The 12,715-nt window shown below is 52.0% G+C and overlaps 5 protein-coding genes across 5 annotated transcripts; 1 reads left to right on the top strand and 4 right to left on the bottom strand.

Annotated features, from left to right (window-relative positions):
- Positions 1-286: 286 nt before the first annotated feature.
- J4E85_008215 (uncharacterized protein) lies at positions 287-724 on the bottom strand (the record flags this gene model as incomplete). The annotated part of the gene is made up of 1 exon (XM_051472442.1): positions 287-724. The coding sequence occupies one exon, from the start codon at positions 722-724 to the stop codon at positions 287-289; it is 438 nt and encodes a 145-aa protein (XP_051323907.1).
- Positions 725-2,271: 1,547 nt separating this feature from the next.
- On the top strand, positions 2,272-3,756 carry J4E85_008214 (uncharacterized protein; the record flags this gene model as incomplete). The annotated part of the gene is made up of 1 exon (XM_051472441.1): positions 2,272-3,756. The coding sequence occupies one exon, from the start codon at positions 2,272-2,274 to the stop codon at positions 3,754-3,756; it is 1,485 nt and encodes a 494-aa protein (XP_051323906.1).
- A 129-nt stretch (positions 3,757-3,885) lies between these two features.
- Positions 3,886-5,230, bottom strand: J4E85_008213 (uncharacterized protein; the record flags this gene model as incomplete). Its single annotated transcript, XM_051472440.1, has 2 exons — positions 3,886-4,891; positions 5,022-5,230. The coding sequence occupies 2 exons, from the start codon at positions 5,228-5,230 to the stop codon at positions 3,886-3,888; spliced, it is 1,215 nt and encodes a 404-aa protein (XP_051323905.1).
- Positions 5,231-6,168: 938 nt separating this feature from the next.
- On the bottom strand, positions 6,169-9,396 carry J4E85_008212 (uncharacterized protein; the record flags this gene model as incomplete). Its single annotated transcript, XM_051472439.1, has 2 exons — positions 6,169-6,659; positions 7,578-9,396. The coding sequence occupies 2 exons, from the start codon at positions 9,394-9,396 to the stop codon at positions 6,169-6,171; spliced, it is 2,310 nt and encodes a 769-aa protein (XP_051323904.1).
- A 603-nt stretch (positions 9,397-9,999) lies between these two features.
- Positions 10,000-12,686, bottom strand: J4E85_008211 (uncharacterized protein; the record flags this gene model as incomplete). The annotated part of the gene is made up of 5 exons (XM_051472438.1): positions 10,000-10,367; positions 10,427-10,745; positions 10,802-11,064; positions 11,140-12,496; positions 12,549-12,686. 5 exons carry the CDS (start codon positions 12,684-12,686, stop codon positions 10,000-10,002), a joined length of 2,445 nt encoding a protein of 814 aa, XP_051323903.1.
- Between the last annotated feature and the right edge of the window lie 29 nt (positions 12,687-12,715).

The following is a 12,715-nucleotide window of genomic DNA, read 5'->3' as shown; positions in this document are numbered from 1 at the left end:
TCATCCCAGAGGCTGCGGGAGATAGGAGGTATGGCGCAGCATGCAATGAGTAACCATCTTATTCTCTGTGCAATACTAATCAAACTCGCTCTGGCGATGCGAAAGCTGTAAGAAATGTCATAGGCTTCATAGAAATATGCTTAAAGTCCTCTCGAATATTCTTTTTCTGATGTACAATTGCCAAAAGTCGAGTTGATCTTTTCACTTCCAGCTAGGCCTGTTCCAGATACCCATATCTGTTTAGATCTTCCCCCCGACACGAATATTACCACCACAGCCAAATCCCCTAGAAGATGAGCTTCCATGCCGCCTCGGCCGTGAGTCCCAGAAGCGCAACCGAACTCGCAGCAAAGACCGGAAAGCGCAGGGAGACGTTGTTCGTCGAAACATGAATAATGCTGTGTACGAATCTCAGCCCGACATAAGCCCACGCCAAAGCAACGGTCCTCTTCTCCTTTACATCCAAAAGACTCAATCCCAACAACACGGCATAGAACTGAGTAGGTTGTTCGAGTAAGTTGTTGAAGTTGTCCGCAGGCCACTTGACGAAGGCCGGTAGCTTTTCGTCTTTCTGCTTCTTGACGGTTGCCGGGTCGAAGCTGATGTCGTATTGGGAGAGGGCTGGGATTCTTCGTTTGTAGAGAAGAGCTTCCATGGCAAAGGTCCAGATGTTGAGCCCGACGAGTGGGCCGAGGAGGGGTTTGTTGGCGAGAAGGGCGGACATGGTGCCGTAGATATGGTGGTGGTTTGAGCTGTGAAGACGGGTGCAATTGTTGGGGTTTGAATGGAGATTGTAGAGGAATAACGACAGAATTGGGTGAATTAGCTAAGCTTTGAGAAGATGCTTGTACCTAGATGCTACGTATTTAAGCATTTATCTCCTCTCGGTATAGCTGCTGTGAAGGTGATCGGTTGAACTTCGGCCTGATTATAAACTCGATGGCTGACAAACTTCACCATTGATATACGAAACGACTCCACCGAAAATTGTATCTAATGTCCACTTTCTTGTTACTTTAGGCTATTCAAATCTAGTGTGATTGGAGATTGATGGTCATGAACCGTAGACGGCTCGCTTGCCTATCTAGCGGTTTGACCTGATCCTGTTCAGGTACCGCGTGTGTGCAAACCTCTGATCTCTCTCCACCACAAGTCCGCCCTCATCTTGCACTCCCAATCGTTCCCGAAGAACTGACCAATGGTTAGGTTACATGCTTTCTCCGTCGCAACAAAGACATCCTTATCAGTGCCTGGACCACGCTCATGGACGCTGCACTCCACAAAGCTGATTCTGATGAGAAGCGCCGCCTGTACTTCGACGTTCTAAAGATGGCACATCTGGGCAGTATCGCGTGGGGCCTGATATGAGTGAGAAAGACTCCGCCATGAGAGTGGCGGGCAGGCCAAAAAGTATTTTCGATAATCAGTTGTACGACAAGAACCAGTTCGGACACTCTGTTCGCTAAGGCACCGGGAGTGGGTGACTCTATTGGCGACACACTTGGGCGGGTACAGCTCTTCTCTCGGGTTTTGTCTACGCGGCCACTGGAAGAGCTGTACAAGCATCATTACCTTTTGCTTGACCGCATCAAGTCTAAGCGGACTCAAAGACGGTTCCTGGACGCTTACTTCATTAATCCTCCGAAGCTACGAAAGAACGCAACAGCGACGAATGGGACTCGTTGCCGCAAAGACATCCCCCTCAGCCCAACGCTGGTTGGTCGGGGTCCAGGGTAAGTGAAAGCATGTCAACGTGTGCCAGACAGTCGGTGTACTGACATAAAATCCACGCATTCTAGCTTACTTTTGGAAGGCTCCTAGGTTCGTACTGTGGTATCCCGATTCCCCGAGTGGGGGTTCGGGATCGTCCTGATTGGCCCGATGGTCCTGCCTAGCGGGTTTTGACGAATAGGAAGTCATGGCGGAAGTGGCGATATCTCCAACCTCCAGGAGAGTATCACCGCGCCGCGGTAAGGGATTCCTGCCACATGGGAATGGCTGGTTGTACATGACGCTACGAGTCATGGTAAATTCTAGGATCGTGAGCACCTGACCTTACGACGTTACACCGCGGCACCGGGAACATGACGATCATCATTCCTAAGGCTTCACCGACACTCAGATACGAAAACGTCAAAGAAGTCTTACATCCGCCGGTTAAGATATCCTTCTAGGTGCCGAACTCTGTCCGTGTGGAACTACATATGCTTCTAGCAGTACGACTGGCAGCCAACTCCAACTGAGACGAACATCGCGACTACTTACCTCAAGATGGATACCTTGGCCAACAACACGCATCCGCAGTGGTGGAAAGATCCGGGCATGAAGAAACTCAACTTCTTGCTCCTTTCAAGCTACATAGGCGCCATAACGAACGGCTACATCAGCTCCCTCATCTCCAATCTCATTGCCAACCCCAGATACTTTCAAGATATCCAAGGGCTTTCCCACCCGAAGCTGCTCGGACTAGTCACCGCTGCTCAGTCTATGGGATGCATCGCCGCTTTCTTTCCAGCACCCTGGCTATCAGACAAGTACGGCCGCCGTGTAGGCATCATCTATGGCAACATTGGAATGATAGCCGGCTTTACGGGGCAGATATTCTGCACAAGATTCGATCAATTCCTTGGGATGCGTATACTCGTCGGCTTTTCGAGCATTTCCAACACGATTTCATCCTCCGCCCTACTCGTCGAGCTTGCACATCCACGCCAGAGGGCTGTTGCAGGTGCGCTCTTCAACACATGCTACTTCATCGGCTCCATCACTGCGGCTTGGGCGTCTTACGGAGCTTTGAGAATACCGGGTTCGTGGTCATGGAAGCTGCCAGTAGCCATTCAGCTGTTCTGGTCACTGGCGCAGCTGAGTCTGATCACGTTCTGCCCCGAGTCGCCTAGGTGGCTTGTACGACACGGGCAACAAGAGAAGGCCAGGTCTATCATGATACGATACCATGCCAATGGACTTGATGGTGATGAGCTAGTGTCATCCGAGTTCGCGCGCATGTGCGCATCGACGGCGGCTGAGGCTCAGAACAATACAACTGGCTGGTTGGCATTGCTTGCGACACCGGGCAACCGCAAACGCCTCGTACTTTCTGTGGTCATCGCCGTAGCTACTCAATGGGTCGGAAACGGGATCATCAGCTTCTACTTGGCGCCGGTTTTACGAACAGTCGGTATCACAAACTCCCTTCACCAACAAGGCATCAACGGCGGGCTTCAAGTCTACGTCTGGCTCTTAGCCTGTGCAGCCGCACTGTTATGCGAAAAGGCCGGTCGACGCCGCCTCTTCTTAACTTCCACGAGCCTAATGTTGGTCTTCATGGTGCTGATTACCATCTGCTCAGCCCTCTACTCAACCACTGGCTCCGCATCCGCAGGCTACGCCGTCATCGTCTTCCTCTTCCTCTTCTTCGGGGGCTACGTCATTGGCCTGACACCCATACCCATCCTCTACGTCAACGAGATCTGGCCTAGTCATCTCCGGACCAAAGGCACAAGTGTGTTTTGGGTATCGCAAGCCGTGTCTATCACTTTCAACCAATTCGTGAACCCCGTGGCGATTGACAAGATTGCTTGGAAATACTACTTGGTCTATATTGGTGTATTGGTCGCGGTTATCAACTTTATCTTCTTCTATGTGCCGGAAACGAAGGGCCTGTCGCTGGAGCAGATTAGTAGTATCTTCGATCCTGTACAGGATGTTACTGTTGAGCTGTCTGTCTCTGATGTTAGGAGGGAAAATGAGGCGTAGAGGATACATGGTGCGAATCTGGGTCTTTCCGGTCCATTTCAGCGTAACGAGGCAACGACAAGAGAGGTGGGTGAACGTAGTTAAATCAATAAAAATATAGTTACAGATTACGCGAGCTTATCCAAAAGCCTAGGAGTGGGTCTTCGACAAACCATCAAGCTGACTATAGGCAGTCCAAGTGCGCTGGTCCAGAGGTCCGGGGATCTTTGTCAGTTTGTAAGCCTGACGGAGGGTATCCCAAGAGCTTTGGTCAGTAGATTCGGAAGTCTTTGACCGTTTCTTCGGTTTCTGCTCCTGACTTTGCACATCAGATGCCTCCTTCTTGCCCTTACTTTCATCTGTCTCCTTAGTGTTTTTCTCCTCGACTTTCTCATCTTCTATCTCATCACTCTTTCTCTTCTCACCCTGATCCCCTTCCTTCTTCCCCTTCCTCCATACGACCCCGACAACGCCAGTTCTTCCAGGTGGCTCATACAGCTCAGCAACTGGCCCTGGTCTGTTGGGCAATCTTTCGTATATCAGAGTCGAGGCCTCAAAATCGGTGCCACCTTGGGTCTCTGGATTATGAGTGAGCGGGTGTATGTCGGTCCCTGGAAAAGGGAAGAGATGGTTATCGTCATTGATAAAGTAGTGTTTTATTGGTGGTGGACTGTCCTTCTTCTGTCTGCCTTTTCGAGGACAGGTTGTCACGCATGCGGTATAATGACCCGCTCGCGTGAGATTACCGGAGTGAATGATCTTGCCAATGAGCTTGTACCGGAGCTGTGAAGACGGAGGACTAACGTGCGCAGTGAGATCGAGCTCATTGGGTATGATGATGGGGTGCGTATTCTTGATCGGCAGGCTTTGGTCATCCTTGTCGAATACTTGGTCTCCATTTTTGTCAAAAGTATTCAGTTCCAGGTTAATCCGAAGATACTCGGGCGCGGCTTCGATCGACTTGAACTTCTTGACATCTCTCGTATGATTGCAGGCTCCGCATGTTACCGGCATATCTTCAACGTCCAGCCATGTCGAATTTACCAGGGCAGTTTGCAGATCAGGATGATTATGGCTATTCTTTGCGATCATGACATTTGAGAAACCAAGGTCTTTGGTGATGTTGTAGTCGTCGATGGAGTGGAGGTGTGTACAACTGCCATGTGTACACCGCATTTCTTCATGCCGTGTCAGAGTGAAGAGGTAGTTGAACTCGTCCAGTCGTTGGTGATTACTTTTGAGAGAGTCAGTGATTTGCACACGGGTGAATAGAAGAGAGTACTTACCCAGGATCGATACTGTCTTTACACGCATTTAGCAACCTCATCAAGAACTCATCAGAATCTTGCTGGCCAGCAGCATTTCTCCTGCGCCCATTGCGGTCACTGGCGCTTTCGTTGTTAAGCTTTCGATTTATGAAAGCATTCTCTGGTTCTCCCTGCGCTTTAGTGAGTCCAGAGGAGCTGGGGGGCTCAGTGGACCAGCGTCTAGCCATGGCGTTCAACGCTTTGACGCTAGGACGTGTGTGGGGAAAATTCATAGAAGGATTGTTTCCATTTTCCCGAGCATTCGACCAGTAGTCCAAGACAAAAGCCTTTACCAAGCAGGCTACGCATTGCTTAATGCTTTCGCCCATCTTAAGGAGCACTTGGTCCTCCGTTTGATTCACCGGTAGATGGCGATTCGGATCGTTTGCGCGACAAGCCCAATCCGCGCCCAGAGCTGCATCGTTATGCTGCTTTATCCAGCTGCAGAACTTTGGAAGATGGACGAGGTTTTGCAAAGCGCTATTCATGTAGCAAGAGTTTCCCGAATTGCCAATGCCGCGGGGCTGCTTGTCGGGACGGCCTTCTGGCCATCTTTTGCTAATTGCATTCGTAATCGCAGGTCTGCGAGGATTCCTTCCACGTGGCAAGCGAGACCGATGGCTTCGGGGAGGAGGTGCGGGAGGGAGATGTATAGGGGCGGTGGCTGCTTGGCGCCGCGTAATCGGAGGCATGTTGATCTAATGCAGTCGATAACGGTAGATGATGTAGGAATTGATGCGAGATTGCGATAGTCTCATGAAGATTTTTTTCGGATGTGATGACTTCCCGCGCGTCGATAGTTCTTCCATCTCTTTTGAACTATGTTTGCACGGGCGACAATGGGTAGCCTTTCTCTTTGTTCTATTGTCGAGCTGGCCATTGTGGACCTTGTCACCAAACGGGCTTATTGATCCTTGGACAGGATAGCTCAAAGAAAGTGAAAGTGAAAGGCAATATGTGATGGGTGAATGTGACTGGATTGGCTTCCTCGAGATGTTAATCTTGGCTCACTCAACGTCGACTGCTAAATCGGAGATGACCTACATGTATTACGCACATTGCAGTAGATAGCGATGCAGCAGAGTGACTACATTGCTGTCTATACATCGTCTAAGTTGATGTACCTTTAGACCTGCTTACCCTTACCTTTTCCCTCGTATTGTTCCTCTTCGTCATCCTCCTCCATTCTCCTCTTCATTTCTTCCACCGCCGCTCTTCCCCCCTCCTCCCTCTTGGCAGTGCATTTATCCAGCAGTTCCTGCAGCTTCTTTGCCCTCTCTGCATCACTCGACTCCTTCTTCCACTTCTCGTTCATCTTACCTGCCAGCAGAGTATCCTCAAGTTCAAACCTTATCAGGATGGTGCTTGCGGTAGGACTGGGTGTGCTATTTTTGCTCACGGTAACAAGGTCGTCGTCTTCGCCTTCGGAAGTGGTGACTCGCTTCTCTTTGGGTGGAGACTCTGGACTGGAAGATGAGCTTTCTTCCTCAAAATCGGACAGGACTTCCTGGTCTGGCTCGTCGGGGGAGTGTTCGCTTGAGTATCCTGGGCTGGAAGTGTTCTTCTGAGGCGTGCTTTTTGGAGGCATGTCTTGAGGCTCGGTTGTGGTTCCGCCTTCTGTCGCCTGTAATGGGCGTATTATATGCAGCAACATGATTGCTAGACATTGCGAAATAGACGTCACATGTGAGTGACTCCCCTAAAGCCTGACTTGCGTGCAGCAAACACACTCATGGCAACCGTATGTAGTCCTCAAGCTCAGTATTCCACAAACGACGATGGGGTTTCGCGCCAAGGCAACCAGTCTCTTCCAAAATACAGTCTCGCTCACAGCATTGTAATCGTGACAGTAGGTCTTTTATTCGTCTTCGTTCCATGCTGCGCATGATGGTGAGCCTTATCGTTCTGTAGTACGAACCCCCAGATCGAAGCTCGAAGTTCGGCAGGTAGCTTGGAGAACAGATGGAAGGTAGCCGCATGATGGGCTGTTCATAGGGTTGCAAAGAAGGTAATCCACCCTTCACTCGGATTGGAACCTGGTCTGGTGCGCGCCGGTCATCGAAGTTGCATTTTGGTTAGTTTTGTGAAGACGCGTGAATGGGATGTACTGTTATCGGATTGTATAGGGGCAGACCGTTCGCGCGAGACAGTGTGCATCGACTGCTGTAAATCCGCCAGGGTCTTCTTGTAACGCCATGGCTCGAGATATGTCGATGTATTTGTGATGCACGACGCGCGAGCGAAGTAGACGCGTCGTGACCCGGTGGGTGCTTGCCCACACACGTCGTTACCCAGCCATCTTTGTATCCAGCCAAATCGGGTTAGCTTTCAAATCAATCCATCATCATCATGAGCAGCCACTTCAAGTACATCAACATGCTCCCTCGTACCAGTATACTCATGTATGCAAATCCAATCGTGTCATTTATGCACCGTCAAGTTGTGACGCAAATCACCAAGGGCCACCCATGCTCTGTGGGTATCCACCGCCCCTTCCCCCATGTTCAAACCCACGGTGCGACGGCAACACCGCACTTTGTCCGCCAGGGAAGTGACCACCGCCATAGTCTTGACCTTGAATATGACCTTGACCCTGACCACCAGTGTACATATCTTGCGCTGGCATCTGGCCAGGCACCCGCTGAGCATACGCAGCGCCTTGAACAGGACTCGGCATAGGCCCCTGTGGCATTGCCCCTCCATAGCCTTGCTGCGGCATCTGCTGCGGCTGCTCAGCCCCATTATATGCCAGGTGCGACCCCCTAGTCTGCTGCGTATTCTGTCCAAACCCATATGTTCGATTAGGTTCCGGCATCGCAGCCACCGCAGCCACATTAGTTGTAGCCGTCTTCCCCACATCTTTCGGTGGGTTCAGCGCGAACCCCCAAGTTCCCTCCCTCAACTTGCCCTTGACGAATCCAACTTTCTTCGCCACACCTTTAGGCATCTTACTCTCGTCGCATCCCCCAATCGCCCATTCACATGCCTTGACAACCGCGTTCCACATCCCCTTCTCCGTGTCGCCGAGCACAGGACTGCCTTTCTCCTGTCTTACGCGCTCTAGCACGGCCATCATGAGGCCTTGGACGCGGCTTGTGACTTTCTCGAGATCTTGAGAAGATTGTGGGATGAGGATGTGGAAGGTGGCTGGGCTGGTGGGTCGGATTTGCGACTTGGTGAAGGCGATATTGACGGGCGCTGCGGTGTAGTAGTCTTGTGCGGAAGCAGAGGCGGGACCGACTGCTAGTCTGGCGAATGCAGGGACGCCTGCGCCGTGGGCTAGAAGGGCGAATGGGCTATCTGCTAGCTGAACAGCGTGGTGTATGGCCTCGTCTTTACCAGCTGCACGACATTTGCTCTTGTCGAAGTTGTCTTTGCTCACGCACATTCTTGCCCAGTGTTTCGCTTTACCCGCATCGAGGTGCTTCTGCACCATCTTGACTGCGTCACTGCCGTACCTGCCTTCACTCGCAGCGCGGAGCCGGAATGCAAAGGTAACGAGCTCATCTTGCGCTTTGTGGAGGTGAGGCCGCGACAGCGAGGTGGGAAGGAACGTGTTGATGTAGTAAGCGTAGTAGTACACATACGTACCGAGATACTCGAAGTTAAGCATCTGACTAGGTGCATCGAGGAAGACAACAGGAATGTCCAGTTTCTTCGCGAACTGTTCCAGGCGCTCGAGATCTGGCAGTTTGTTCGCTCGTCCAGATACCGAAGGTGCTATTCCGTCCGCGAGGTTGAGGGATCCAGTGACGGTGATTGCAGATAAAGCGGATCGTAGAGGAGATGTTGTCATGTTGATCCACTGTAGCAGGAAGTGCAGTACAGCGCCGTGATGCCAGACTATCTTCTTCAATCCGCCCATCTTCAGTACCTGCTCGACAGCCGTGTTGACTCTCTTCACTGTCTTCTCGAGCGCCTCCTGCTGTCCAGATAGAACGCCGTTATCCCATCCCCTCACTATCACAATCTTGCTGAACACCGCCACGGTGCCTTCGAGATGCTTCTTGCCATCAGCTCCAGTCAGATACTCAACCAACTGGCATATGCGACCGAAATTGTTCCTGGTTCGACTCTCTTCAGCAATGATCAGCATACTGCCATCACTTTCGTTCGCGCCCTTATTCTTGCGCACGCCGAGGTCGCACAGCTTGGCGATGACCGAAGTGAGCTGGAGTAGGCTGTCGATATCGGAATCGGTCTCCCAGATGTGAAGGACACCTGGGGCGCAGACCTTTTCGAGAGTGCTCTTGGACGCGGCAGCGAAGGACGACTTGTACTGATTTGGCATCGACTGCACCGATTTCTTGAACGCGTCGAGATCGCCTGACCAAGGGCCGTTGAAGGATGCCATCTTTCCGCGATGGTGATGCTTGTGCCGATGGTGAGAGTGTGACCGAGATCTGTGACGGTGGAGAGAGGTGGCGGGACTGTTGGGAGGCTGTACAGAACGCCCAGTGTTGCGCGGCGGCTGGTTTGGAGAGTGGCGATCGATGAAGCGGTTGAGGTAATTCATTGAAGGCCTGCTGTTGTTATACTCGTCTTTATGTAAATGGCGAAAGGTGACAGTTGGCGGTTTGTGCATGTTGCGTGGACGGGGGTCAAACTCTCTGTCTGTGAAGATGGACCTGCAAGATAGACACGTGAGCGCAAAGGCGGACACTTACATTGATTGACTGCAGTGCAAAACGAGGATGACAGCGAAAGTAGTGAAGCATACGCCTTGCGCGTGGCTAACGGTGAAGCGACAAGAAGTTCGATGTTCGGCCAAGGCGTGAGGTGAGGAACAATATGCAAGATAAATATGAAGATGCGATTCGAAAATCGCACGTGTACCTGACCTTACCACCGGGGTCTCATTGGGTTCGAGCAGTCGTGATATACCCGCACAAGTATCCAAATGTGCCGTAACGCCGCCCCCAATGAACAATTAAACAAAATGAGACATGTGCCGACTTTACTTGCCAACACCACCGCCATGCTCCAAGATAGTCTGCTTGTCGAGCTTCTCCACCTTCCTGCTTAGCAGTGCACGTAGCTCAGGACTGATGACCCTCGCTTCATCTTGCTCTTCTTCGCCGACCTGCTTGCCCTTATCTGTTCCGGAAGTCGACGCTTGGTCTTTCGCTGGTGACGCACTTGACGCCGTACTTGGCCCGGGACCGGCGACGATCGCAGCAGCCAACTTGCGTTGCCGGGCTTGCGGAGCGGAGGGAAAGTTGCCTTTCTTGTCGATTGTCTCTACCGTTCGTTGGAATCTCTTGAAGAGCGATTCCGCGCGAACGAGCGTTGATTCGAGATCCATAGTACCAGAAAGCTCGTTGACTAAGATAATGTTAGCATCATTCACTGTTAATGTGGGCTGCTTTGATTGTATAACTTACCATACTTGAGCACCTCATCGAAGTGCTTCAGGTGCGCCATAATCACATCTCGGTGCTTTTCCAGAATAGCTAGTGCAATGAAGATGTGAAAGTTGCTGCTCTGGTAGTCGGTCCAGAGCGACTCCCACAACCGCAGTACATCTGGCCACTCGAATTCGCGCTTGTACCAGACGAGCAGCATCCGGAAGAAAAAGAAGAAGTTCGTAGACTCAGCGGACTGAAGGTGAAGATACAGCTTGGGGTCCATGAGCTGTACAAGGTGGTCGAGCGTCGTGAGCTGCTTGCGCATGCCGGACTGGTCGCGTAGGAAGTTGCGCTCCTGTATGCGTGTCAGTTCTTGTACGTGATCACAATAAACATCGCATGTGTACATACCATGCGCTCCATGAATCCAACAAAGCCCCAGAATGCGACAGCATCATCCTGCATGACTGCATAGATGGGCGCAAGCAAATCGCTCATGCCCTGAACGTAGCCGAGATCCTTGTTGTATTCGTTGTACGTAAGAAGCATATCTTTCATCTGCTCCAAGTGAACGTTGGTGCCAGTTTCCGCAAAAGGCGAGTCGGGGTCCGGGTGAGGAATGTCCTCGCCGGCGAAGATGGGGATATTGCGATCTGTGCGATGTACGTCTTTCTCTACACAACGGACCCCATAGAATGGGACAAGTCAGCCAGGTTTCAAGAAAGGGTGTAACGCGGAAGGGTACATACCTATTCTGTTCTTTTGTTCTCTCCACCATTCCTCTTGCTCTTCATTCTGGTTTCCTTCAACCATTCGCTCCCACCAAGCGCCCTTAAGTCGGATGTACTCATCTCGCCTACTGTTAATATTCGCGCGACGCTCTTCCTCTGAGCTGTCCCAGTCGTACACTCCGAGAAGGAATAGCCATGCTTCCTTTCGTACACCATCGTCAGGATCAAGACCTCCATGGAAGACGCGGTCTTTGACCTCGTCCGGTGTAAGTTGTAGCCGGCCTTTGGAGTCGAAGAATCCTTTCCATTCTTCCAACGTGACAGGTTTTCTTCGGTCGGCCATGGTCATCTTATCCATGTCAAGAATCTCGAAGTCGCCGACATCGCTCTCCTCCATAGCCAAAACGTCCTTTGCTGTCCATATCCGCTGGTTCCGTTCCCGCTCGCTTTGTTCTGCAATGCCCATAGCCCATCTTGCGAGGTATAACCGTGCGCTGTCGAACTCTTCTTGTAGTGTCTGGACCTCTGGGTTCTGAATCAGGCGTCTAACCTGAGGCGGAATCTTGGGGTTGTCGGCGACGGCTTGAGCAGTCCTTCGCGTGAAGGTGGTGACCTGGCTAAGCTTCTCGAGGAAGTTCCATCTTGCTTCCTTGAGCGCCTTTGTGACCGGATCCATGCCACCGTCCCGTTTACCAGACTGCGAAGATGACGCGTCTGGTTTGCCTTCGGTGCTCTTCCTTGGTGCAACGTCTTTGCCGAAGGATCGCTTGTCGTCTTCCGAGGGGTCGATAAGGTATATGCTTGGGTCAGCACCAGACCGTTCGACTGTGACATATCTCTTGAGCCATCTCAGCACCTCGTCGCCGCCCCAGAACATGCCCCCTCCGTCGCCAAACGGATCGAAGCTTTCCTTGGCTAGCTTCTTCCGCTGCATTATGGTAGACTGGCACTCGCTATCGTGGAAGAAGAGCGCAGGGAAACTGTCTCCAGCACGAGTGTTGATGACGACGCTTCCGAACCACCATCCGATGCTTGGTGGCCGTATGAGGACGGAGTATATCTCGCTGACAGGCAGGGCGAATGCATACCCGGGAGTTCCGGCATGTGTAGATGGAGTGGGAGGCGGAGGTACGAGGTATGACTGTCTGGGAGGTGATGACGAGTCTGACAGATCGACCTTGACGTATGTATCGTATGCATCGCCGAGGTTTGACTCTGGTATCCAGGCGAGGAGCAGCGATGACGCGTTCACGCTGCGAGCGGAGGAGGAGGAGGTCGGGCGCGCATCGTTAACGGTCCGGTTAGACTTCTGCTGGACGAGAGCGACGAAGCCTGGGATGTTGTCTTTGGAGGAAGGCGAGGGATGCACGTAGACCTGCACATGTTAGCCTACTTCCATCATGCTGCGTTCGATAGGCTTTACGTACTTTGCTCTTGGTGTATAGTAACTTCACACCCTTTCCGCTGCTTGTATGGCGGATCGTGTTGTATTCGCCTTCTTCGTCGTCGCTCAGGTCGTAGAAGCTGGCCGAGGGCGATGGGGGCGCTGGGGCCGACGAAGTCATGCGGGGCTAGGCGGCGTCCCAAAGACGCG

The sequence above is a fragment of the Alternaria conjuncta genome, assembly GCF_024043145.1.
Source record: "Alternaria conjuncta strain BMP 0040 chromosome Unknown scaffold_12, whole genome shotgun sequence".
Classification (NCBI taxonomy): Eukaryota; Fungi; Ascomycota; class Dothideomycetes; order Pleosporales; family Pleosporaceae; genus Alternaria; species Alternaria conjuncta.
This window is presented reverse-complemented; position numbering and strand designations above follow the sequence as displayed.